This window comes from Typopeltis vanoorti, chromosome 22, assembly GCF_054136105.1.
Source record: "Typopeltis vanoorti isolate ZY-2024b chromosome 22, IOZ_Tvanoo_1.0, whole genome shotgun sequence".
NCBI lineage: Eukaryota > Metazoa > Arthropoda > Arachnida > Uropygi > Thelyphonidae > Typopeltis > Typopeltis vanoorti.
The window spans coordinates 87,199,103-87,224,666 of NC_143570.1; the positions used below are offsets into that span (position 1 = coordinate 87,199,103).

At 34.9% G+C, this 25,564-nt stretch overlaps 1 protein-coding gene across 1 annotated transcript in view; it reads right to left on the reverse strand.

The window, feature by feature from the left end:
• LOC150094544 (integrin alpha-PS1-like) overlaps positions 1-25,564 on the reverse strand; it is a 397,822-nt gene that overhangs the window by 41,009 nt on the left and 331,249 nt on the right. Inside the window, exons 20-21 of the mRNA XM_090412091.1 lie at positions 17,975-18,094; positions 5,345-5,404 (exon numbers count right to left, since the gene is read on the reverse strand). Coding sequence (XP_090268217.1) covers positions 5,345-5,404; positions 17,975-18,094 — 180 coding nt within the window. The remainder of the gene's footprint in view (positions 1-5,344; positions 5,405-17,974; positions 18,095-25,564) is intronic.

Here is a 25,564-nt window from a genome sequence, read left to right on the forward strand (position 1 = left end):
TGAGAACAATATTTAATGGTTGGCCAGATTAGAGATTTGTATGGAATTAATAGCTTAATAGCTTTTTTGTGTTTGTTCAAGTAACTCCTTAAACAAAAAGAGAAATCCTCATTTTTTGGATGCTGAAGTAGCAACAGTTGAAGTTTGCTTATGCCAAGAAAATGAAAATCTGAATATAGAATAGTACACGCTGATGTTATGAAGATAGTGGTTTATATAGTGAAAGGGTAATCAAATGAGAAGAGCAAAGTATGCTATCATCAGCAAAACTTTGCACTTAACTGTTGAGCTGGAGTATGTTGTTGACACAGAAAAGAATAGACTGGATGACAGAACTCCAACATCAGTTGCATTGTTAGACTATGGGTAAAGATAGGCAAAAAAAAAGACAAAGGGTACTCTCTCTGTGTATGAGACATATATATGGGTTACTCATTTTCATTACATGTTCCCACTTTAACTCCTTAATGCTAAACGATGAAATGTCAACATAAGAAATTTTCTTAGTAATGTGGATAAAAAAAAACCCTGCCCTCAAAGATACAATAAAGAAAAGAATAAAAACAAGCAAACTCTAATCCAAAAAACTTAAAAACAACAAAAATCCTAACAAAAGAAATCTCACAAAAAAAAAATCCACTTAAAAGAAAAGATTCATATCCACTTCCCCAATATTATTAGTCTTAGCACAATTTAGATGATGTGTGCCACCACTCATGGAGATTTAGGACCTGATCTGCAATTCTTAATAGAACCTAAAATAGCAGCCTCAACCTCTACTGTCAATCTCAACTTTCCTAATCCTGCTTTGCATGATCACTTCCAATGCAAGGATAGAAGGTGCATTTCTGAAGTGACATTTCGTAACAGAGAATAAAAAATTGTGAATCCCCTCTGTACGATCTTCTGTGACTCAAAATTTCCTTACCTCACTCAGTTACATTCATTTGGTGTCTCTGTCACTCTCCAAATTCTGACAATCATTGACCTTTTTTCACTTTCTATCTGAGAAGCCAGACCATCTATAGTCTGAATATCCAAACAGTGACCTTAGGGACTTCAATGTTCACAACCAGAATGGTGTCCCTTCTCTAATTCCATTAATCAAGATAGCAGAGATGCTGAAAGATTTACTGTTAGTAACAATTATATATTGCGTTTTATCTTTTATCCAAGTGTTAGCAAACAAAATTTGCACCTGAACTACTTTCAGGACTGAGGCAACTTGTGGTAAAGGTCGTATAAATTCTCATCACTTGCCTTAGTATCTCCCATAACGCAAAGCACATCTACTTGCAGACATGTATAATGATATGCATTAAGCGAAGGGACACTACCGAGACTGGTCTTAACCTTCATTGAGGTCTCACCAGTAGCCAGACCCAGTGGTGGTGATATTAAGGTGGAAGTAATGGAGAAGTCATAATAGGATTAGTCATATGACAATCATATGGATTAAGCATTCTAATCTTTTCCCATAAATTTTACAGGTTTCGTTCCCAGGTCTATATATGAGGTAGGTTCCAAAGGTTTCAGGCCTGACATACAAAATTCATGGCAATCTTAAAACACCATGCATGACATATAGTACTATCCATGGGGGGGTGGGGGGTGTAATATGTGAACTCTCTGCCTGCATCATTCAGTTGGAGGTATCATCTGACTAACATGTGGCATGCTTAGTGGCTGTAATGTTAAAAATTGAGGCCCGAGATGTGATCAAGTTTTTCACCAAAGGGCTTTTTCCAAGTGCTATCAAAACAGTGACTGGATTTATTCCAAAAGGGATAATGAGTGGAATGAAGAAGATGTATTCCGAATACTGAGTGCGCTAAATATTAATAAGGTGGGAGAATGTGCTGGAACTGACTGCACCATTAAGAACTCATATACAGCATTGGGCAGATGAGTTCAATATTATTTATGCAGGCCAGCATGGATTTGTTAAAGGGTACTCTTGTTTTTAGTAATCTGGTTACCTTTTACAATCAAGTAACAAAAGCTGTGGATGAAGGTAAGGAATACACTGCCATTTTTTTTGGATTTTTCCAAGGAATTTGACAGGGTGCCACATGACAAGTTGATTTTTAAGTTGCATCATGGGTTTGGATATCAGGTTAGTGGATCAGATTGGTGACTGGCTCTCTGGTGGATAACAGAGAGTTGTATATTGGGAACAGTGTCAGAAAGTAGGAAGGTTACAAGTGAAGTTCCACAGGGTTCAGTCCTGGGATCCTTGCTGTTCAATCTTTATGTCAATGATATTGTCACAGGATTATAGGGAGATGATCAGTTGTTTGCAGATAATGTTAAGATTGGGAGGGTAACTAGTAATAATGTTGCTGTTTTGCTCTTCAAGAGGATTTGAATAAGCTGGAAAAGTGGCCAAATGAATGGGGCTATCAGTTTAATGCAAAGATTCAAAATTTGGGATCCACAGATAGGATGCTTCATACTCACTTGATGGAATTATACAGGACAAAGTGGAGGAAGCATGGGATTGTTAGATCCTAAATGAAGGAATCTTGGAAAGAAATCATTCATTTGGAATCTAACATATAAAACTTGCTGACAAAGAGAAATACCTGCACATCAGCTGTAATTTAAAGTGAAACTTCTTAACTTTATGTAAAATGTGTATTCTTTATTTTAAGTACCTTCTATTTAAGCTGTGGTGATTATATTAAGATTTCATTTTAAGTATGCCTAAAAAGAGAGATAATCTGATTTTAATTTAAGCCTCACTTAAGATATGTAAAATTTACTGTGAGTCATCTAAAAAGTTTCTAAGTAATAATTCCTGGAAGGCATAAAGCTACACGTGTACAGCGTAACGCTAGTGGCTATAGCTTACTCAGAAAATTACGATGCCATGTATTCTGTGAATCCAAGTATAACAGCGTCGTAAAAGCGACGGATGAACCCAAAGAGGCGAAAAGATAAGGGCTGTGTGCAAAAAGGGGAGACTGAGAAAAGAGGCGCTCTTTTCTGTTTTGGTGGTTCGGAAGTTAGCGGGCAGTTTCGCGTAAGGGGGGAAGCGAAGTGTGTGATAAGATGTCGGACTGCGAGCGTTTTTAAAATGAAGTAGGATTCTATGCAAAGCTGAAGGTAAAAATTCCAGTCCTAGCAGAATCAAGCTGTCGCTGAAAAGTCCCATCAAGTTGTTCCTGAAACGCAAAGACTTTGAGTCCGTTTTTGGCAGAGGGAATGAAGATAGCGTAACCCCTATGGACAGCCAATAGATGAGAAGTATCCAGACATACATGTAGTACAGAACAACGTGGAAAAAGCTCGGTAAGGCGCAATTACTCTAATTATGTGTGAAAGTTCATTAGAAGATAAGATTGTTTATGAATATGAAATTAAGAACTGTATTCTAAAGAACTTTGTGGACAGTCTCAAATTAGAAAGTTAACCTCCTTTGAAAGTAAGAAGAATTGTTTGGAAGAGATCTTTTGTAACTTTTGTATGTCATAGGATTAATTTAATGCGATAAGAATAGTAGAATTTAGCATCTCAGTGACATTAGAATGTTTGTTAGTTTTCTCTTACGAGAAACACTACTGAAAGGAATTTAGCTTAACTTCATATCATTTGCTATCTATATCCCAATGTGCAGTTACTGTGTTTAGCATGCCTTATAAGATTTAATTAGTTTAGAATGTGTTAATCTCTTAGTTCGAGTTTTATTTAGTATTAAGCATAATTGAGTGTATAAATTTTGTATTGTGTTTTAGATATTCCTATAAACATGTCATATTTACCTGAACCTGAGTCATGCCTGATTACGATTCCAAATTACCACTTATAAAAATAGAACCTATTTTGGCGGGAAGGATTTAGAGAGTGAATATAAATATAGATTTAGGTCACGACTGCAATAATCTGAATCTATACGGCAGTTTAAATAAGACATTGTGTAAGGAAGCTAAGAATCTAGTATTGTCTCCATGAGTATGGATCTTTTCTACTATAGGATACTGGCTGGCACAGCAAAATATAAATTCGCCAGTATCCGAAGAGGAAACAATCCTAGATATAAGAATAAGATTAAAGTAAGAGAAGATAGAATAAATAACGAAATGTAAATGTATAACAATAGAGCAGCCGGTAGGATTTTGATTGTATAAGGTTTAGGTAAGAAAGGATAGATTTAAGTAAACAACTAATTAAGCATAAATCATATAAAAACATAGATATAACAGGATCTTGGAGTGATTATTGTAGGTGGAAATTTGAAGTTTAGAGGACATTGACCATGACAGAAAGTAAGCTCTGATCAGACCACATCCACATCTGGATTTCTGTGCTTGGATCTAGTCACGAGGATTTGAAGGGAGTGAAGTAACTTTGGAGGGGCTGTAGAGATAGATAAAAAAAAAAAATGATATCATGACCGTACAATGTTAAGTATGAGGATAGATTAAGGGAATGCAGACTACATAATTTAGTGGATAGAAGGCAAAGGGAGGGATATGATCGATACATTTAAGCTGTTGAAGGGTTATTATCATATTAACACTGAAAAGATTTTTCGTATGGTAGAATGAAGGAAAGGAGCAATCTCTGGAAGATGCAATAAAGTGGTGAGTAAAAGTGTAAGAAATAAGTTTTTTTTTTCATGGAGAGCAGTAAGAGCATGGAATGCATTAACTGAGAGGGTGGTTATAGTGCAAACGGTGGATGAGTTTAAAGAGTGGTATGATAGACAATTGTGTTGACTAACATTGATCTCCTACAATGAGTCTTGTGACTCCATGGAAGCCAGGAAAATAATAATAATAATAATATAATATAATAATAATTTCACCATGCTCTAAATTAAATAGTGATCACTTTCTGTTTCAAATCCCATGTTTGCTTGTGTATTTTTAAGTACACAATAAACTGAAGTGTTTATTATATAGAAATAACATTGAAATCTTCAATATTGTGTTAAATGCATCCTTCTGCATGTCTTGAGGATAAATTTCAAAAAATGATGACAGTATATTTTGGACCTGTTTAAAAACAACAGGCAATTCCATTAGCAGCCAACTTCTGAAGTCTGCTACTCAGAACTAGTGTGCAGGGCTTTCAGAACCAATTTCAGGTAAGTGGACTATCAATTTAAAAATTCTCTACTTTTTAACAGGTACTGGGTTGGTTGCTAGAAATCATACTACTTTCTTCCGAGTATTTTAAATTTTGTTCCAAATAGTGTGGTTCCTTCCAATATGCAATTCACATAGTATTATATCCGAGTACTATGAGTGCATTCCTAAGATTGCAACTTATAAAATAAAAATGGTACATACATGTTATATTACATGATATATATATATAAATTTCTCTTAGACATTACCTCTAACTGCAACGGATTTATATCAAGAGAATTCACTTGACAATATCCACCGCCCACAACCTGAAATTTATATAAATGCAAGATTAATAAAATTACAATTATATTAATCTATAAATAAACTTGTTCACAGAGCAACTGATTCAAAGTTTTTTAAACTGAATGCTAGCAGTTGAAATAGCCAGGCTTTAATACATACTTGTTTTTTCAATCATAATCCCATAACCAAAATAAATATATGCACATATTTGCATTTTTTTAAACAAAATAAATTATTTTCCTTGATAAAACATTTTTCCATTCAGCTACTTTACACACTGTGTATTATGACTAGCTTCTAGACTTAATACTAAACAAACTAAAATTATCACTTTAATGCCTTTAAACTTTAAAAAAAAAAAAAAAAAAAGAAAAACTGATTTAGGAAGTTTCTGATTGATTTATTTAGCTGTTATAAAAACAATAGCAGTTAAATGACAATGACTGTAAAAGTGTACTTATTTTCAACTTTTGTGCTAACTCAGATGAATAATAAGATGGAGTGAATAATGCATCACTTTCAGAGAGAAAAGTCTTTAAAAGTGAATATTTACATGGTAGAAAATCAAAATTATTTATGTAACATAAATAAGACCTTCATGAAGCATCATGCAATTTATATATGCAAACTAACATGTAAGCTTCTGAATTTTATTTCAGTTTTTTTTTCCTTTTTCTTTTTTAAATAAAATTATTAAAGCACTCCTACAAAAATAAGTGCTTACATGAACCTGTAAAGCATGCCTTTATTTCTTCATTAAAAACAGTATCTGGTTTGTTGAACAGCAAATCTCTATGTTTCAAAATTACTTGGTATATTCACAACCTCAAAGATTACACTGGAACACATTGGATTATATGGATATTCTTTAATGTCCATATAATCATCTAGCTATTTTGCCCTATGGACTCTCCATCCATTAATTACTAACCTCATCAATTTCTTGTAGTCCAGTTCCCTCAATATAATACACAGTATATAAGGTAAGTACTGGATTGGATTCCACATAAGGAAAAATGACCCACACTTCCAATATATTTAAATCATCCTGCAGGATCACTACAACATATTTATAAACTACTTCCCTCCTCAGTTTTATATTATCACAAAATCTCAATATTTCCCTTCAGATCATTTCCTATATCATAGATATAAGTAAGCAGTGATCTTAATCAAACTTTGTAGCACATCATCCTTATTCTCCTGGATTCTACTTCCCATATATCACTCTCTGTTGTTTGAGGTCTCTCCTATCCATTACATCAGCTGAATATCCATTCCAATTTGCTCCAACTAATCAAATATGTTTGCAAAGTCCAGCAGTATCACAGTGTAGTAATTTCCTTTATCCAAACTCACCTCTCACTACTTTATTATAAAAAGCAGTGGCACACCCAGAGGGGGGCCCAAAGGGCCCTGGCTCCCCCCCAAAGAAAAAGGAAAAAACCCACTAGAATATTTTCTAAAAATCTTTTCATAATTAAAATTCATTTTTTTATTTATGTTCTGCCGTGTCTTCTATTTCAATACTACTTATGAATTAGCGATCATTGCAGATGCTCAGTCATAGGTCATATGCGATGCATAGTGTGTATTCTCAAATCATTACTCAACTTTCCCCCCCCCCTCCAGATTAAATCCTGAGTGCACTACTGATAAAAAGTAATTACTAAGGCAGGACTTGATGTTCAGAGATCTGTGCTACTTATGCCAAAAGAGGGTTTATCATTATATAAGATTTTTTACCTTGGGTAATGTATATTAGGGTTACCAAGTAATTTTATAAACTTGTTTATTTTACTCCTAATCCCAAGTAAGCAAACAATTAAGTTTGCGCCTGAACGTAGTTCATGTCTAAAAGGTGGTGCAACACCAGGGCAACTCATCGTAAAGGTGGGTAAAGATCTGATCACTATTCTTAGTATTTTCCATAATGTAAAGCACATCTCATTAAGAGATGTATACTGCAATACATTATGGGTGGGGTCGCTACCCAGACCAGTTTCAACCTTTTTTTGAGGTTGAAACTGGTCTAGGTAGTGACTAGCTACTCACTGAGGAGACCTCAAAAAAGGTTGAAACCGGTCTGGGTAGTGACCCCACCCATAACGTATTGCAGTATACATCTCTTAGTGAGATGTGCTTTACATTATTGAAAATACTAAGAATAGTGATCAGAGCTTTATCCACCTTTACAATGAGTTGCCCTGGTGTTGCACCACCTTTAGACTTGAACTACGTTCAGGCACAAACTTAATTGTTTGCTTACTTGGGATTAGGAGTAAAATAAATAAGTTTATAAAATTACTTGGTAACCCTAATATATATATATATATATATATATTAAATGTAGCCTCCTTCCATGAAAGGTTTATTTATGAACCTATAGTACAAATAATAGAAAAAGCAGAAGAAAACCAATTGCCTCTCTGTTTAGCTTTTATTGATTATGAAAAAGCATTTGATTCCATCAGAACTAATGCAATAATCAAAGCACTCCAGAATCAGGAAGTTCCTGGAGAATATATGGACCTCCTCCTCCAGGAAAGATACCACACTGCAACAGCAACAATCCAACTTCACAAGAGTAGCAATAAAATATCAATTGAAAAAGGTGTCCAACAAGGAGACTATCACCCAAAATCTTTACAGCAGTCCTTCAAGAAATATTTAATAATATAACCTGGACAAACCTTGGTATAAAAATTAATAACAGAAACTTAACACACCTAAGATATGCAGATGATATAATTTTTGCAAACACTCCAGAAGACCTTAATCTAATGATAGAAGACCTATATCATGAAAGCAGAAAAGTTGGTCTAAAAATAAACAGAGAAAAAACTAAAATCATGTTTAATCATTTTGTAACACCAAAAAACATAATAATAGAAAACAATTTCTTGGAAAGAGTCTCTTCATATACATAGTTAGGTCATCTTGTTGATCTAAACTGTGGACTCCAAAAGGAAATAAATAGGAGAGTTCAACTTGCTTGAGTGCATTCAGAAAATTGAAAAGCATTTTTCAAAACAATGATATCCCACTCTGTTTAAAAAGGAAGATATTTAACCAGTGTATACTTCCAGTGAATGGAAGTATACACTGGTTTACAAGTTTCAAGTATACAAGTTTCACATATGGTTGTGAAACTTGGTCGCTAACAAAAGCACTGGCAAATAAACTAACAATAACTCAAAGAAAAATGGAGAGGTTGGTGCTAGGCATCACAATAAAAGATAACAAGCGAAACACCTGGATAAGAAGCCAGACTCACATCACTGACATCATTCTTCACCATAAGCGACTAAAATGGAAATGGGCCAGACATCTATCCAGAAGAGAAGATGAGCGATGGACCACCATACTAATCAACTGGATTCCAAAAGAAAGGAAACAAGGCCGAGGACATCCTAAAAGAAGGTGGAGTAATGAATTGTCAAATTTCGTTGGGGAAAATTGGTCAACCATTGCCAAGAACAGAGAAAGGGGGGAAAGAACTGTAGGAGGCTTTTGTCCAGCAGTGGACAGAAAATGGCTGAAAAGAAGAAGAAATAGATTTGTACTATGGGTGGGCTAAGAGGCAATGAAATTCATCTCTACCTACAACAATCACAAACATGCTACAGTGGGATTCAAACCTGCTCTCCAACAATCAGATATGCTGACTACTAGGCCAAGCAAGCTAGCAAAGTATCATATTCCCATCCACCTATTCCTGAATTTTGCCATTTATCAACACTTTTTCAATACAGCTACCACTTATGAAAAACTAATTGGTCTGTAATGTGCTATTTCAGTCTTCGCACTTCATTTATGTAACAGAACTATCTTGCCTTCTCACTTCCTCAGAACCCTGCAGAGCTGAAACTTAACACACACAATATCCCATCCATTCCCATTGCTGTATACATATTGACATTTCTCAGCATGTTGAATGCCTCCAGATCATATATCTCTACCTCCAACATCAGTGTGTCACATCGTCGTGATATTTCCATCTGGAAATATCACTTAGACGACTATATTTCTGCATCTGTTACTTTCTTACCATCATTCATTCATTATAGCTATCATTATATCATATTATATCATTATAGAAATCATCATTCATTATAGCTATCCTTCCATAATCATTCTTTCTCTTACTACATAGCAAAAGGCTCTTTTACTATTTAAATTCCATGTGGTTTATCTTGAAACATGGGGAGAATGAGATAAAAGACAAGTGGAAGCTGCAGAAATGAAGTTCCTAAGACCACTCGCAAGCTATAAAAGAATAGACAAGGTAAGAAATGAAGAAATAAGAAAACAGTTATCCATAATTAACATAACAGAAGACATCACAAACTATAGAAAGAACTGGAAAAACCATAGAAAGAATGAATGAGGATGGCCATATATTGCTTGGAAATATAAACCAAAGGGACACCAATCAAAAGAAAGACCTAGGAGGAGATGGGCAAAAAACTTTTTAAACCCTTGAAAATGTTACAGGCAAACAATTGCCTAATACAGGAAGCAAAGAAGAAGAAGAAGAAGTGGTTTATCTTCTTGACCTTGCTATGCAGTCAGAAACAGATTTCCCAGCTTAGTATGTCATGGCAGTTCTCATAATGCTGCCTCTTATGTCATAATTACTGGATGTATAGTTTCATGTAAACCCCTTCTTAACTGATAACAATATATTTAGCAACACAGGAAAACAAAACATGTTTCAATTAATTATCCCTAAGTAACATAAATTGCATTAGGCATTGTACTTATACTTATTTGTCCCAGATTGGCAGACACACTTTTGTCTCCATTCCCCCACCCCAATACTTATAGGTTCCCTGATTATACACTTCCAAGCTCCTTTCTAATCAACATTTTCACTAGCCCCAAATCCATTCAAATGCAATCCATTAGTCATATACAAGTTCTTTCACATATCATGAAAGGACTTGTATATGGTTGATGGATCTTATCAACTAAACATCATTCCTTCTGCACAAATTTTCATTGACTCATCTGCAATTAGAATTTTACTCATTTAACTCTCACTCAATTTCTTCTTTCACCCAGTAACTTTTTCATATCTTCTTATAGTCTATGTTGTTTTCCTTTCACATCATGCCTGCCAAAAAAATGAACTTTTTTTTTAACCTCTTTCTCTCTCTACATATTAACAATTTTTCTAAACACCCTCAATCCTTTGTACCTGGGAAACATGCCTTCATCACGTTGTCATCACACCCACCTCTTATCATAAAATCAGTAAACAATACTCTCTCATTACACCTTCTCTTTTATACTCTTTACCCACTCACTTTTTCTCTACTCTTCCCCCTCTTTTACTCACCCTCTACCACAAGGCAACTGCTTCTTAGTTGCTCAAGCTTACATTTTGTCCAATAAAGAACTCTATATAATGCTATTTCTCTCATTATTGTGACTTAATTATTCACCTACCTTCCACCACTTCTTTCCTACTCTCACTCATTTTTTATTCACTATCACTCCTTCTATTACTATGAATGACATTCTCTCTTTTGCATTAATATCTGTCACTTTGTTTTCCAGTATTTGTTGGCTCACACTCCTCGCACGAGTTTAATAATACTTTTCTTAATAATCAGGTACATATAGATTATAAATCTCAAAGCAACATATATAAAAAAAAAGTGAGCTAAGTACTGAGGAAACAGAAGACTGTAGTTACTTTTACTGACATTATTATTTAATAATTAGTGGCATTATTTTTGCTATACTGATGGCATTTTAAATTTAAGAGGTTAAATTACACTCTCAGCAATTAAAACAATATTGTCAACCAACCCTCCTGGATCTCCAATATTTAGCTCGCTCTTTTTCAATATTTTTTTCAAAGAAGCAGTTGATAACAGTCAGCAAATAACTTGCTTCTAATGGCAGAATGGGCACCCTGTGACATTTTTTTGTCACAGGGTGCCCATTATATACATTCTTATTTCTTCTACCTCCTTCATATCCTTCCTATTCTGTTTTATTTTTATTATTCAGGACCTCCATGGAGTGATAGGACTCATTGTGGGTGGTCCATGTTAAAGAACACAGAATCTCTCATACCATTCCTTAAACTCATTCACTGTTTGTGCTCTTACCATCCTATCAGGCAATGCATTCCACAATCCAACCATTCTCCATGAAAAGAAAGCCATTCCTCAACATCCTGATCACCACTTCCAGTAATGGCTTCTTGTCCTTGCTCTACCACAGAAAAGAACTTACTACATCCTGCAACTACCCTTCAACAGTTTAAATGCCTCGACAACTAAACTCTGCAGTTTGCATGTCCTCAAGTCTATCCTCATGGCTAACACTGTACACTCCTGATAACATTTTTGTTACATTGCCTTGGCGCCCTCTCTAAGGTTAATTTATTCCCTTCAAATCTCAGTGACCAAATATTAGCACAATAATTCAGAAGTGATCTGATCAGGGCTTTATACAATGGAACCACGCTTTTTATATCTGCTGGTCAGTGCCCTTCCTGGTATTGCAGCAATTCTCTGGGTTACCTTCACCATCTTTGCGATATATCCTCTAAACTTCAAGTTTCTATCAGTCATCATCCTAAGATCTCCCTGCCTCTTCCACTTCCTCTAATGCAATTCCTTCAGAGTATGCTACTTCTCATTGATGAATCACAAACTTCAAGACCTTAACCTTAGTTTTTTTAAACTGATACTCCTATTTGTTGCCCATTTGTCCAGCTTATTCAAATCCTACTGAAGGGTTATTACATCGGCACTGTTACCTACTACATCATCTGTAAACAACATTTTTGTTCTAGTTTTTAAGAAATTTTCAGAAATTCAAAATTTTGTCAATAACAATGGAATGCCATGATCTTTAGAGGTGTCTATAAGAGGATTGCTCACCCCCCCTCCTTACACACATACACACAAAGTCACTCTTCATTTTACCTAATGAAGCCAAATTTCTTAGGAGACTTTTAGTAACATATGAAAAAATTTTATTTCAAAAATTTTTCTATAATTCTCAAATTCCTTTTTTTATAAACTAATGTGATAAAGGCTCTACTCTAATCAGCCAATATTCAACACTGACAAACTTTACTGACTATGCAGTGAAACCACTGCAAAACTTTTATAGTACCATATTTCACATAGAATGAAGACCATCTTAGGATTACCTTCTATCCAATTATACCACCAGTTTCCTTTCTAGTCATTAAACATATATCACAAAAGATAGTTTCTCTCTTTAGATTTCTTCACTAATGCTGAAGTGCAACAGGACTCTGTTTTTGCCATGCTCTCTCCCTTACAGCCAATGCCTAATCACTGGTCTCCTTGTGAACTTCAGTACTACTAAAACACAGACCACAGGTCAAGATCACTCTCTGCTTATATATATTAATATTCAGATCTCCAAATGTTCTGATAATTGTTCATGTTAATCTTATTATTAACATCAGACCTCTAAGGAATCATAGACTCACTGTGGGAGATACACATTGTTACACACAAAGCCCATCAAACACATTCACCACAATATCAGGCCAACGCATTCCACTCAACAACCTCTCTCCATGCAGAGAACTTGCTTCTTATACCCCCTATATATACCCACTTTATACAGCATCCAGGGGTGTTTGCTTGTTACCCTCCCCACTCCTTCCATTCCAAGAAAAATTTCTTCTGAATTAACCTAGTAAATACCCTTTACTAACTTGAATGTTTCAATCATCTCTTCTACAAGGCACTGCAAACTGCATTCCCCTCAATCTGTCTACATCTCCCACATCCCAAAGACCATTTATCACTTTAGTCTCTCTCCTCCGGACCCTTTCTGATACATTCATCACCATGAAAACCAGGGGATCAGATCTGTGCATGATAAAAGCTGTGATAAAAGGACCTCCAAGATGAGTCTTTGACTCCATGAGGTCTTGGGGTAATAATAATATTAATAATCCATATGAAGCATGATCAAGGACTTATACAAAGGAACCAGGAATAAATAAGTTGTAATCAGGACCTCTTTATTTCATGTTAAGGTCCGCTGCATCATTCCCATAATCTGATGTGATGCCTTTACAACTTGTACAATGTAACCTCTGACTTCAGATCCTTGTCCACTTCCACCACTTCAAGGTCTTTTGTCTCACCAACTTCAGCCAAAATTTGCCCACCAAGTGTATGCTTTGTATCCCATTGTTGCATACAAAATTTAAGAAGCTTACCCTTTGCAACACTGAACTGACAGTTCCATATTGTTGCCCACTCATGCAATGTACTCAAATCCTCAAATCCTCCTGTAAGGGCACAACATCTGCATGATTCCTCATTACTCTCAAAAGTTTTGAATTATATGCAAACACTTGCATATCATGAGTTAAACCCATTCCGATATTACAGTATTTACTCGAATATAACTCACATCTCTGATTTTACTATATGAAAAAATAAATTAAAAAGTTTCGCATATATCATGCACATGAAAAAATTAAACATGAGTGAAAATAAAAGTTTAAACAAGCGAGTTACTATCACCCCAACATTCACGTTGGGGCGATAGTAACTCACTCCCTGCGGTAAACAACATGCCCTCCCCAACAGCCACTATACTGCAGACGTAAGCAGCACAAATAGTTTTATTGTAACACTGATTAAGGTACAGAGACATTTGCAGGCTGTGTAATATATTTCTCAACAAATAGTGCAATTAGACACAACTGGGCAAACTAATGAATCACATGTCCCCTTCCACAGAAACTGCTTTATAGACTCAAGCAAAACCATATGTGGCAACGGCAACATATGGTTTTGCTCGAGTCTATACAGCACCCCATCATGAACATGTTAAAAAGAAGAAATATATAGTGAATGTGTTTCAAATATTATGGAATTTGGTTGAAGAGATTTAGCATTTCAACTGTCTGCTTGCCTTTGTCTTTGGGTCGTGCAATCTTTTGCTAATACCATACCAATCACATGCACGTCTTCATAGCTGCTCTATCTCTATTGTTCTACCATTGCTGTCTGTTTCACACTCTACTTTCACTTCTCGTTACTCATTTGTGAATGATTGTTCATTAAGTATCTGAAGTCTTGTCAATTACTAGTAATTTTTGCTTGAAATAATGGGAAAGAAGATGACACTACTTGGGTAGATGACTTTGACGATGCACACAAGGAAACCACTCTCGAGGCTGGGAGTAGCGATAGCGAATAGGAGCTTCTTAGTAAGTCATACCTATTTTCAGTTTTTTTCTGAAAACTTTAGTTGACGAAAATCGCCACATATATCTTGCACCAAGATTTTTTAGCTTTAATTTTTGGGGAAAAAAAAGTGAGAGCTATATTCGAGTAAATACGGTATTAATATGCAAACTAAATAACAATCATCCCAAACAGATCCCTGTAGCACACCACTAGTGACTTTCCTCTTTGGGGATGCTGCATCTCCCATACACAACTTGCTGATACCTATCAGTGAACCAGTTGCCCATCCAACTCACTAACGCATCATGTGATTCCATCTGCTCCAGTTTAATTCCCAACTTGTGGTGTGGCAATCTATCAAAAGCCTTTGCAAAATCTAAGTATACTAGTGTATATGCATCTCCCTTGTCTAATACATTTGTCACCTTGTTATCACACATAAGCAAGTTGGTAAAACATGACCTTTTAACAAATCTGGGCTGACAAACACAGAATACTGATGTTTTCAATCCACTTTTGTATCCTAGTTCTCACCAAACTCTCCAATAGATTATAGTCCAGATATCTAGAATTATAGTTAATTTCTAGCTTAAGCCTTATCACATCGGTGACCTTTATGTATTGAAACAATTTTATCTTCCTTTTATGCCTTTGTGACGTGCTGTTGCAAGACTCTTACTTAACAGCTAGGACAAGGCTGATGCTAAATCTCTGGAATATTCCTTTAATACACATGGCGATATGTCATCAAGTCCTACTGTCTTATTGACATCTAGCTTACTTAACTCGTTGTGTATATCTTGTTTGTTCACAACTCGTTCTTTTCTTGTTTAATTTTCTACACTTGAGCATCTGATTTCACACTGAGGATGAAACACCCAGATAAACTGCTCAATGAATAGCTTGACTATGACCTCTGCCATAGTTACCAATCTACTACTAACATCATTTATCATCATCTCGCCATAGTCAATCTTCTTTCTGCTTGCCACATATTGAAAAAACTTTCGAGTTTTTCTTGCCTTGATGAGCTCATTTCTGTTCATATTGCATTTTTGCTATTCTTATCAAATGAGTCATTCTCCTTACCTACTAACTTTTACCATTATTCATCTTGTGCTGCCTCCAAAGTGTCATCTTCCAGATTTCATGATTAATCCCCTCATTCATCCATTTGACACCTGCCTTATTCATTCTTTTGACCTTTAGAATACATTCTCACATTGATGCTGTTGAGTATCTCTTTGTTGGTTCCCAAGTAGCATTTATTTCATTTTTGCTCAACTCCTCATTCCATGTGTAATTCCACACCATCCCTAAGCATCTCATAATCCGTAATCTTGTAATTCCACATATATTTCCTTGCAGAAGTCTTCATATGGCTAGCCACAACCCAGGTGATCATACTCACCAACTAGAGGGAAGTGAGAAATCACACTCACAATTACATCCTCTGATAAAATGATCAGATCAAACACTGTCAGTCCTCAAGTTCCCTTTCTGTCTAAGATAGTTGTGTTTCAAAAACTCAAGAAATTCATTTTCTTTATTCCCAGATGTGCTCTCTTCATTCCAATCTATACTATCATAATTAAAATTATCCTTAATAATCATTATTCACTTGTTCACTAACCCAAGTTGCTTATACATTTCTTCATCACCACCTTCACATTCCCTGGCCTATAGCAACATCCAACTAAATATCTATTCCTGTCAGCCTCTACCTCATACCATACTGCCTCAAAACCATTACCCCTACTCCCTCTTTCATGTCTGCCTTATGTGGACATAATTCCCCTGCTATCATCATTAGCATTCTCCTTCCCTTCTTGTCCTTTCTGTCCCTACAAAAAAAAACTGTACCCTACCATTTCTATTCCCATCAGGATATCATCCTCATTCAGCCATGTTTCATTTACTCCAACAATTTTTGGATGAATAAACTCAATTAGTAGAACAATTTCTCTTAATTCTAATACTCCTGGCATTTTTAAAATAAGTACAGCAGTTCACTTTTAGGTACATAATCAGTCCAATCCAAGCCACCTGTTGGTTGCGATTTCCCCACCATATCTGTCCTTGCCTAATCACTTTTATCATCACTTACCCCATATATCTCCTCAGTCTCACCTACCCTCCCACTACATCTGGATCCATTCCATTTCTATGCTGATCATCCTACACACATTCACTACCAATTCTACATCCACTCTCCCTATGCTATATCTGTCTGCCTTCCCCCAACTCTCCCTGTTTTCCTGTTCCTCTTGCATTCCCATTCTCTCTTCATCTCACTACTGCTATTTCCAAGTACTTCAGTCTCATCTGTTCCACTCTCCTCATTGTTCACTTCACCTCTGATCTCTTGCTCATCATTCGCTGCACTTTCTTCTAGCAACAGTTCCTTGGCAACACACCAACAATTTTCCTACTATACTGTTTTCTTTCACTCCTGATATCCATCCTTAGAGTCTTCTTGTGTCCAATCAAATCATTTGGTCCCACAACCACCACTGACTCTCTTGCCCATTTCTTTCTCATATGAAAAGCATGAATTATCATGCTCATTCTCCCTCCTGGAAAGCAGACCATATGGACTCTCTCTCATAACCACATCTCTAATAATGGAATCTCCATACATTTCTATTTTTGTGTCATTCATCACTTCTTTTTCTTTAATTTCCTTCATTCTATCCTTTTGTTCTCTTTCATTTCTTTTTTATCAAACATCTAATATCATTTCACATATTACTCATTTCCTTTTTTCATTTTGAATAACTCTTTCTTTAAATCTTGCATTCTGGCATTTGTTCTAATCTTTCATTTTGAAACACGGTGTATCAAAAAGGCTTTAATATCCAATTACCCACCAAAGCTAACTAATAAAAATTGAATTATAACTGTATTTTGTCTAAAATATAGCTATAGCCTCAACCTATCTGAAATAAAGATTCATCCCAGGTGAAAGATAAATTTAGATGAATAAATGAATTTCATCATCCAGTGTGAAACCACTTATTGGAGATCTGATGTGGGTTTGAAATGTTAGTTTAAGCTATTTAATCTCCAGAGTGCATGGTTTTTGGATTACATAAAAAAATTTTTAAAAAAAGTAAAATTAATAAAAAAAAAGAAAAAAAATCTTTATACCATCCACACTAGTAACAGGGTTTCATGTGTTATATGTGTAGAATCATTTGTGGTTGGGAGTCATAAAAAAAAAATTTTAAATAAAATAAGAGCTTGTATGAAGAAATATGACAAAAAAGTGGACAATCACAATCATAAACCTGCACTGAAAATCTCCACAATGACAAGGAGAATTCACAGTAAAATAAATACTACAAACATACACAATAAAGAAATGCTTTATTTTACCTTGGGACTTTCAGTCATATAGAGGAGCCATTTATCATGAGAATATGTTTTGGCTTCTTCATGTGGCCACTCAATCAAAACTTTCACATTCTTAGCTAACCAAGGACCATGATTGATAATCTAAAGGAAAAAAAAATAATAATAAACACTTTCTCATGAATTCTACTAAATATATGTATAAGTAAAAGTTTGTATTTAAATTCCACGGTATTCCACATTTTCTGTTTAACTGTTATTGCAGTCCATTTTTCTTTTATTGTTATTTTCATATCATGCTTGATTAACCATTGAAATTATGCAAATATTTTTTCATAACAAACTGACTAGTTTGTCATAGTAATAGTTGCAATAAAAAATGTTCTTTAGCATGGAATTGATGTTGTGAGACTAAGAAATTGAGTTCAATACAGCCTGAAGATAATATATATATATATAGATAAAAAATAAAACTGTTATGGTTAAAACAATTATGTTTTGAATCTAACTTTAAATGTTTTCAATAACATAAATGCTCTCATTCATATAGCTGACAATAACTATTAGTCTCTCTTGGACTTTTCGCTTCAGTGATGCTATATCAAGTATACACAACATACAAGTTGTTATATTAACAGCATTATCATTAACATTCAGTAAATACATTCACATTTTGAAGAAATTTATCACATAAATGACAGTGAAACATGAACAGTGGCATGTTTTTCTGTCATTTATCTGAAAGCATCATCAGTACTAGCAAACATATCTGTAAAAATATATTAAGGCAAACTGAAAAAGTTATTTTTAAACTTAACTTAAACTTAACAATTTGGAACTAAGAACAACTTATACACATGCTGTATCTGACACATAAGCAGTATGCTGTGCATTGTTCAAGTATCGCTCATAGGCAGATGCTGACATATTAAGTCTGATGTACTGTAAGACATAATGAGCAACTTCAAAATGCCATGCAGAATGAGACCCTGCTTCCTGCCCAGACTGTCAAATGGGCAAACAACTTTACTAGGATCCTTGAAAAGACAAGACAAGATATTGAAACTGAGGACCAATTCATTTCGTGGTTTTCTCCAATGACAGACAATAAGAGCACCTCTATGTTTTGTGGATGGTACTCAACTTTGTGAATTCTTTAACTTCCCTTGATTTGACTATTGTCAGCTTTGTCACATAAATTTTATAGACACATCAAGCTATTTCTGGAAAGAAATACAGTCATTAGGAGATTGTAAAAACTTTAAAATGTCTGCACTGGTTTATAAGAGAATGCAATGCCCATACGATGGCATGGGGTGGTTTTTCTATACAAAAAATTATAGACAGCTCTTTTTAGATAACACTTGAGGGGAACTGGTTGCAGAGATCAAACTCTTAATCGGTATGCAAAAATAGTAATAGTAGGGAGGGAATACTACAAGATGTAGTATCATTATCTGATTTAGCTATAGCAAAGCATACGTCACTCAAGACAGGCAGTAGTAATTACAAAATTCATGTAAAAAGTTGATACCACAGCAGCATTGGCCACAAACTAAGAGATGCCAGTTGTCCCAAACAATTGAAACCTAGAAACTAACCATTAAATGATTATAATACCCATTTGGCTCATTTTAATCAGAAGTTCTTACTAATGTGTGGCGAAAAAAAAAGAAAGAAAGTAAGAACAGTATTCTAAAGATGGGCAGACTTGGGATTTATAGTTTTAGGAGCTGTACAGGAAAAGTTATGTTATAAACAAATGAGGATATCAACCTTTTTAGATATCCTCATTTTAGATTGTAGTCAGAGTAAACTGACTGACTATAATCAGAATGTTATCAAAAGTAAGGAGTAATGAAAACAAATCAAATTAAATTAAAGACAGATCGAAACAGTGAATTCATACAAACATCTAGGACAAATCATTATGACCAAAAACTTGATAATGAAATTTCAGCAAGAATAACAACAGGACGGAAAGTTTTTAATCATTATAGAGATATATTTAAAGCCAATTTACCAAACTAGTTAAAAAGAAAGATTTACATCTACATCCAGTGTGTATTCCTAACAATGACCTATGGTAGTGAAATCTGGATGAAAGCCTGACTAAAAAACATCTAGAGAATCAAAACAACACAACAAAACATTTAGGGAATAACGTGGTTAGATAAAAAGAATAATAATTGGATAAAGAAACAAAGGTAATGAACAGTGCATCAATAATAAAAGGCAATAAATGGCACTGCACAGGACATTTGATGAAAATATTTGACAACAGAATGGATACCAAAAATTGGTTAACAGAATCCAAATAGACCATCAGTAAGATGTTAGGGAGACATTTATAGTGGTGAGATGCCCAAGATTGGCCAAAATGGAAGCATGGAGAGGCATTTGTCAATAGTGGACTGAAGAAAGGAAGCAAGATCTTTCTTCAAAGAATTAAGACACGATTATGTTTTTGTAGCAATGAAATTCACTTCAGTGGAGAAATGGTTAAGAGAACAGTATATCTAAGAGATGCTGAAGTAATGAATACACTTCTTGGTTGGCTCTCAGTTTGAGAACCACAAGGTGGTTGTCAAATGAAGAAAAGCAAAGTCGTCATCTGCAAAATTGTGGTTAAAATTTGGGATCAATGAGAGATGAGCTATACATGGGAGAAAGAGTGGAAGAGTGAAGCACACAATCCATAAGGTACCCTGTCAATGATAGAGAAATCAGATGAAGAGACCATTAACCATGACAAATGACTGACCAGAGAAGAAGTTTTTCAACCAATTAACACATTACATGGTAGCTTGGAGGAGGCCTACATGCCAAACATATTCAATCATCTAGGAAATATCAATACCTGCCACAGGTCTTGATATTTCTAAAACCAAAAAGTGTGAAAAGCATCATCTCCCATGACCCTACTTCTGCCTTCCTGTTATACTATTCCATTGACATTACTAGATAAATAGCACCACTTCAGACAACTGTCCACTAACAAGAAATAGCCACTTAGTTAAGTTGGAAATGCAGGCCATCAGAGTTGGGTTAAAAAAATAAAACACTTGATAAATGAATGGAAATTACTGATATGAGAGTTTGAAGAAAACTGTGTATACAACAGCAAACTCCCTCAGTCTCACTTACTTTCATTCCATTATTCAATCTTTTGCATTCACATTTACTAAATTTCATTCCTTCAGTCTGTTTTGCATTTGACTCATATGCTAACAAAATATTGCACTTTCTGCATATCCATACCTTCTCTCGACTCCTGTTAAATCTGTCTGCAAACATATCACATTTTTCTACACATATATGTTACACTCATTGACATTTTTTTTAACAAATAAAGAAACAAAAGAAAGAGACATGGAAGTGAAAGTGGGAATGAGGAAATGGCAGAATATGAGAAGCATATTCTGTCATTTTTATGGAAGCAACAGAGAGTGAAACTTCCAAAATGCAAGATTTGAAGATTGCGTTGTACAAAATGAAAAGAAGAATATCCAAAATGATATTTAAAAAATTGTTAGATATCAAACTTGATATCAATATTTATGGATATGTAAAAAAAAAAGAGTTAATTTTCTATGTATCCTATTTATATATTCATATGGAACTTCAGGCCTTTAGAAATAATTATGTATGTTTTGCCCTAAAGGGATCTATCTGAAATCAGAGAGCCTCAAAAATGTTGCACTCAATGAGTGTAACATATATGTGTAGAAAAATGTGATATGTTTGCAGACAGATTTAACAGGAGTCGAGAGAAGGTATGGATATGCAGAAAGTGCAATATTTTGTTAGCATATGAGTTATCAAATGGAAAACAGACTGAAGGAATGAAATTTAGTAAATGTGGATGCAAAAGACTGAATAATGGAATGAAAGCAAGTGAGATTGAGGGAGTAAAAGAATGTACAAATAAAGAAACAAAAGAAAGAAACATGGAAGTGAAAGTGAGAATGAGGAAATGGTAGAATATGAGAAGCATATTCTGTCATTTTCATAGAAGCAATAAAGAGTGAAACTTCCAAAATGCAAGATTTGAAAATGGAGTTGTACAAAATGAAAAGAGAAATATCCAAAATGATATCAGACGTTTGTAAGGAAACAAAAATGAAAGAGAACAAAAGGATAGGATGAAGGAAATTCAAGAAAAAGAGGTGATGAATGACACAAAAATAGAAATGTATGGCAATTCCATTATTAGAGGTGTGGTTATGAGAGAGTCCATAAGGTCTGCTTTCCAGGAGGGAGAATGAGCATGATAATTCATGCTTTTCATATGAGAAAGAAATGGGCAAGAGAGTCAGTGGTGGCTGTGGGACCAAATGATTTGACTGGACACGTGAAGACTAAGGATGGATATCAGGAGTGAAAGAAAACAGTATAGTAGGAAAATTGTTGGTGTGTTGCCAAGGAACTGCAGTGACTGATGTGAGCATGAGATCAGAGGAAGTAAGAGGTGAAGTGAACAATCAGGAGAGTGAAACAGATGACATTGAAGTGCTTGGAAATAGCAGTAGTGTGAGAGATGAAGAGAATGGGAGGGAGAATTGGGGCAGACATAGCACAGGGAAAATGTTGGTTGGAAGTGGTACTGAATTTGTATATCAGCATAGAAATGGAATAGATCCAGATGTGAGGAGGCAGGTGAAACTGAGGATATATTTGTGATAATTGGTGGTAAAAGTGATTAGGTAAGGGCATGTGTGGTGGGGAAATCATGACCAATAGATGGTTTAGGACTGGTTATATACCTAAAAGTGAGCAACTGTGTTTATTCAAAAATACCAGGAGCATTAAAAAAAAACATAATCACAGTAATAAACTTTAATGAAAGTACAGATATTTCAGACTGAAAATAACAGTACAGCAACAGTATTACTTGAGAACCTTCTTGTTTTCAAGTAAACTAAAGAACAAGAATACAAGATACATGCACAACTGATTTGCCAATTAAAAACAGTTGCTGCGAGCTAGATATCAAAATTAATATTAATAAATAATATTAAAACTATTTTTGATGTTTACATAAAATGAGAATCTCCCAAACCTTTGTGGATATAGAGAGAGAGAGAGAGAGAGACGATCGTTCCAATTCCAATTCAAAAACTATGGAGAAAATGAGCTTCGTCCCAGTGGATACTGTGCTAGTGTCAATACTATGCTGTGCTAGACCAGATTTTTGGGGTTTCACATGTTCAATGTAGTAATGATGTTCATTAATTATTTTTTCTACAAAATGGCCTGTCTGCCCAAAGCATTCAAATTACATTCACAAGGAATACGTAAACACCAGCTAAAGATAGAGGTGACAGTTTGTCTTTTGTAGATGGTAACAGATGAGAAGTTTGGTTGATAGGAAAATATTTGGAATTAAGGTAATACTTCTTATAAAAGGGTTCCAATTCCCTACTTTTACTGCTATCTCTGCCAATAGCTTCAGAGATACCAAAAATATAAGAAATTGATGCCCTGCGGTCTGTCGAAGAATCCTTAAGTGTTGAAACATAGGAGTCATTATCTGTATGATTTGGTGAAGGCTGTTACCATTTAATTCCATTAAAGTTTTGATTATGAAAAGTTATTGTTGTAAGCTTGAGGGAGAAGAGCATGCATTATGTGCCCTATCAATTAATACCTTGATAATTTCGATGAACCTACTTTTACTGTCAGACTAACATTTGCCAGTAAAAAGTCTGCTCGTCACATCTCTCAAAAATTGGTATTTTGTATTCTTTGTTTAGGATATATGTCTGGTGTTCATTTTCTACTCTCTGCTTCTTCCTTCATATCATCTATTGGGTCATAGGCACAAACAAGTTTCATTGTCCAAGTTATTATTCTGAAATTTGTCTGCATCACTACTTGAAATTACCTGCTATTCAAGAAGTTTGTTTTTATAGCTGAATGCTATTTCTTTCTTTCTCTGATCACAATTACTCAAATGTAGCATCTAATAATTACTATTCAGCAAAATCTCACCTTTTTTATACTACTTCTTATTGAGACACCATTTTATGTCATTGTCTAGTACCAGACATCCTAAACAATGAATACAAAATGAATATCAAATATATATATATATATATATGCCTGGTATTCATTTCGTATTCTTTGTTTAGCAGAAATTTGGAGAAAACAGCAAATCTAAAAATAATGGTAGGTACATGTTGAATTTCAGTACAGGACAGTTACTAAATAATAATATTTTTTGGTTTACCGATCAAGTGTTGATCAATTTTATTAACTGAACCAACTAGTTTCGCCACACTTATCTGTTGGCATCTTCAGGGCTTACATAGAGGTTTAAACAATCTCACAATTATGCGTAACTGCAAACTGACAAGAATAACTGTAAAAAACTGACTAGAATAATTACAAATAAAATAGTATCGAACGTGAGTGAAACACGTATCGCGTGTACAAGATCAGCTAGCTGTTGCTGAGGAACTTTCTGTAGTTTGTATTAAAGTTCATTTCTTCCGTTTTTAAGGTTCTGATTAGGGTTTTCCATATCTCTGGGAGTATTAGGCCTTGATTTCTGTTAAGGTTGACAGTCAGTAGAATGGGCGACTGTGGCTGCCTCTTTGAAAATTCTTGAATGGTAATCTTCCTCTATGTAAGGGGAACAGCTTTTATCCCACTCGATGACATGGTTAGTTGTAGAGAAATGAGACGATAGGCCAGAAATGTCCTGTCTGTTGTTTTTGACAATAGCCAATGTGCTCCTTTTTCCTGATTTCAAGGGTTCTCGAAGTCTGTCCGATGTAACTAGAGCCACATGAGTATGGAATATTATAAACTCCAGCATATTTGTAGAAAGGATGGTTGTCTTTTGGAGATCTTAGTAGTTTGCTAATAGATTCTATTGGTTTGAATGTTACTCTTATTTTATGTTGTTTGAGGAGATTGGTGAGCTTGTTGGAGATGCCACTTACAAACGGAATTGCAATCGTTTTTATATATTGAATATCTTCTTGTTCTCTTTGTGGTGGTTCAGAGAAAAGGATTTTAGTGACTAGTCTTCTTGGATATCCGTTCAAGTACAAATTGTTGGAAATAAATTTTAACTCATCTTGAAGGGTCTTGTTGTCCGTTGTGATGCGAATCGCTCTTTTCTTTAACATGTGTACAATGCTGAGTTTATGTGAGATGTGGTGGGAGGAGTTGAAATGTAGGTAGCGACCTGTATTGGTCAGTTTTCTGTACACCGATAGATTTATACTGCCGTCAATTTGTTTTTTGATTAAGATGTCTAAAAACGGTAGTTGTTTTTCTCTTTCAAGTTCCAGAGTGAATTTAATAGAATGATGGAAGGCATTGATCTTTTTGAGAAAATCATATATGTCATCTTTGTTATTGTTCCATACGATGAAGATATCGTCCACATATCTAAACCAAATTTTAGGTTTAGGAAAAATTTGCATTAAGATTTTGTTTTCTAAGTCTTCCAAAAAGAGGTCAGCACATGAAGGTGAGAGTGGGCTCCCCATTGCCAAGCCTGTTAATTGTTGATAGATCTTATTTTTCCAAGAAAAGTAGTTGGAGTTTAGGCAGTGAGCAAACAATGAGGTTATATCTTGTGGGAACAAGGTACTTAAG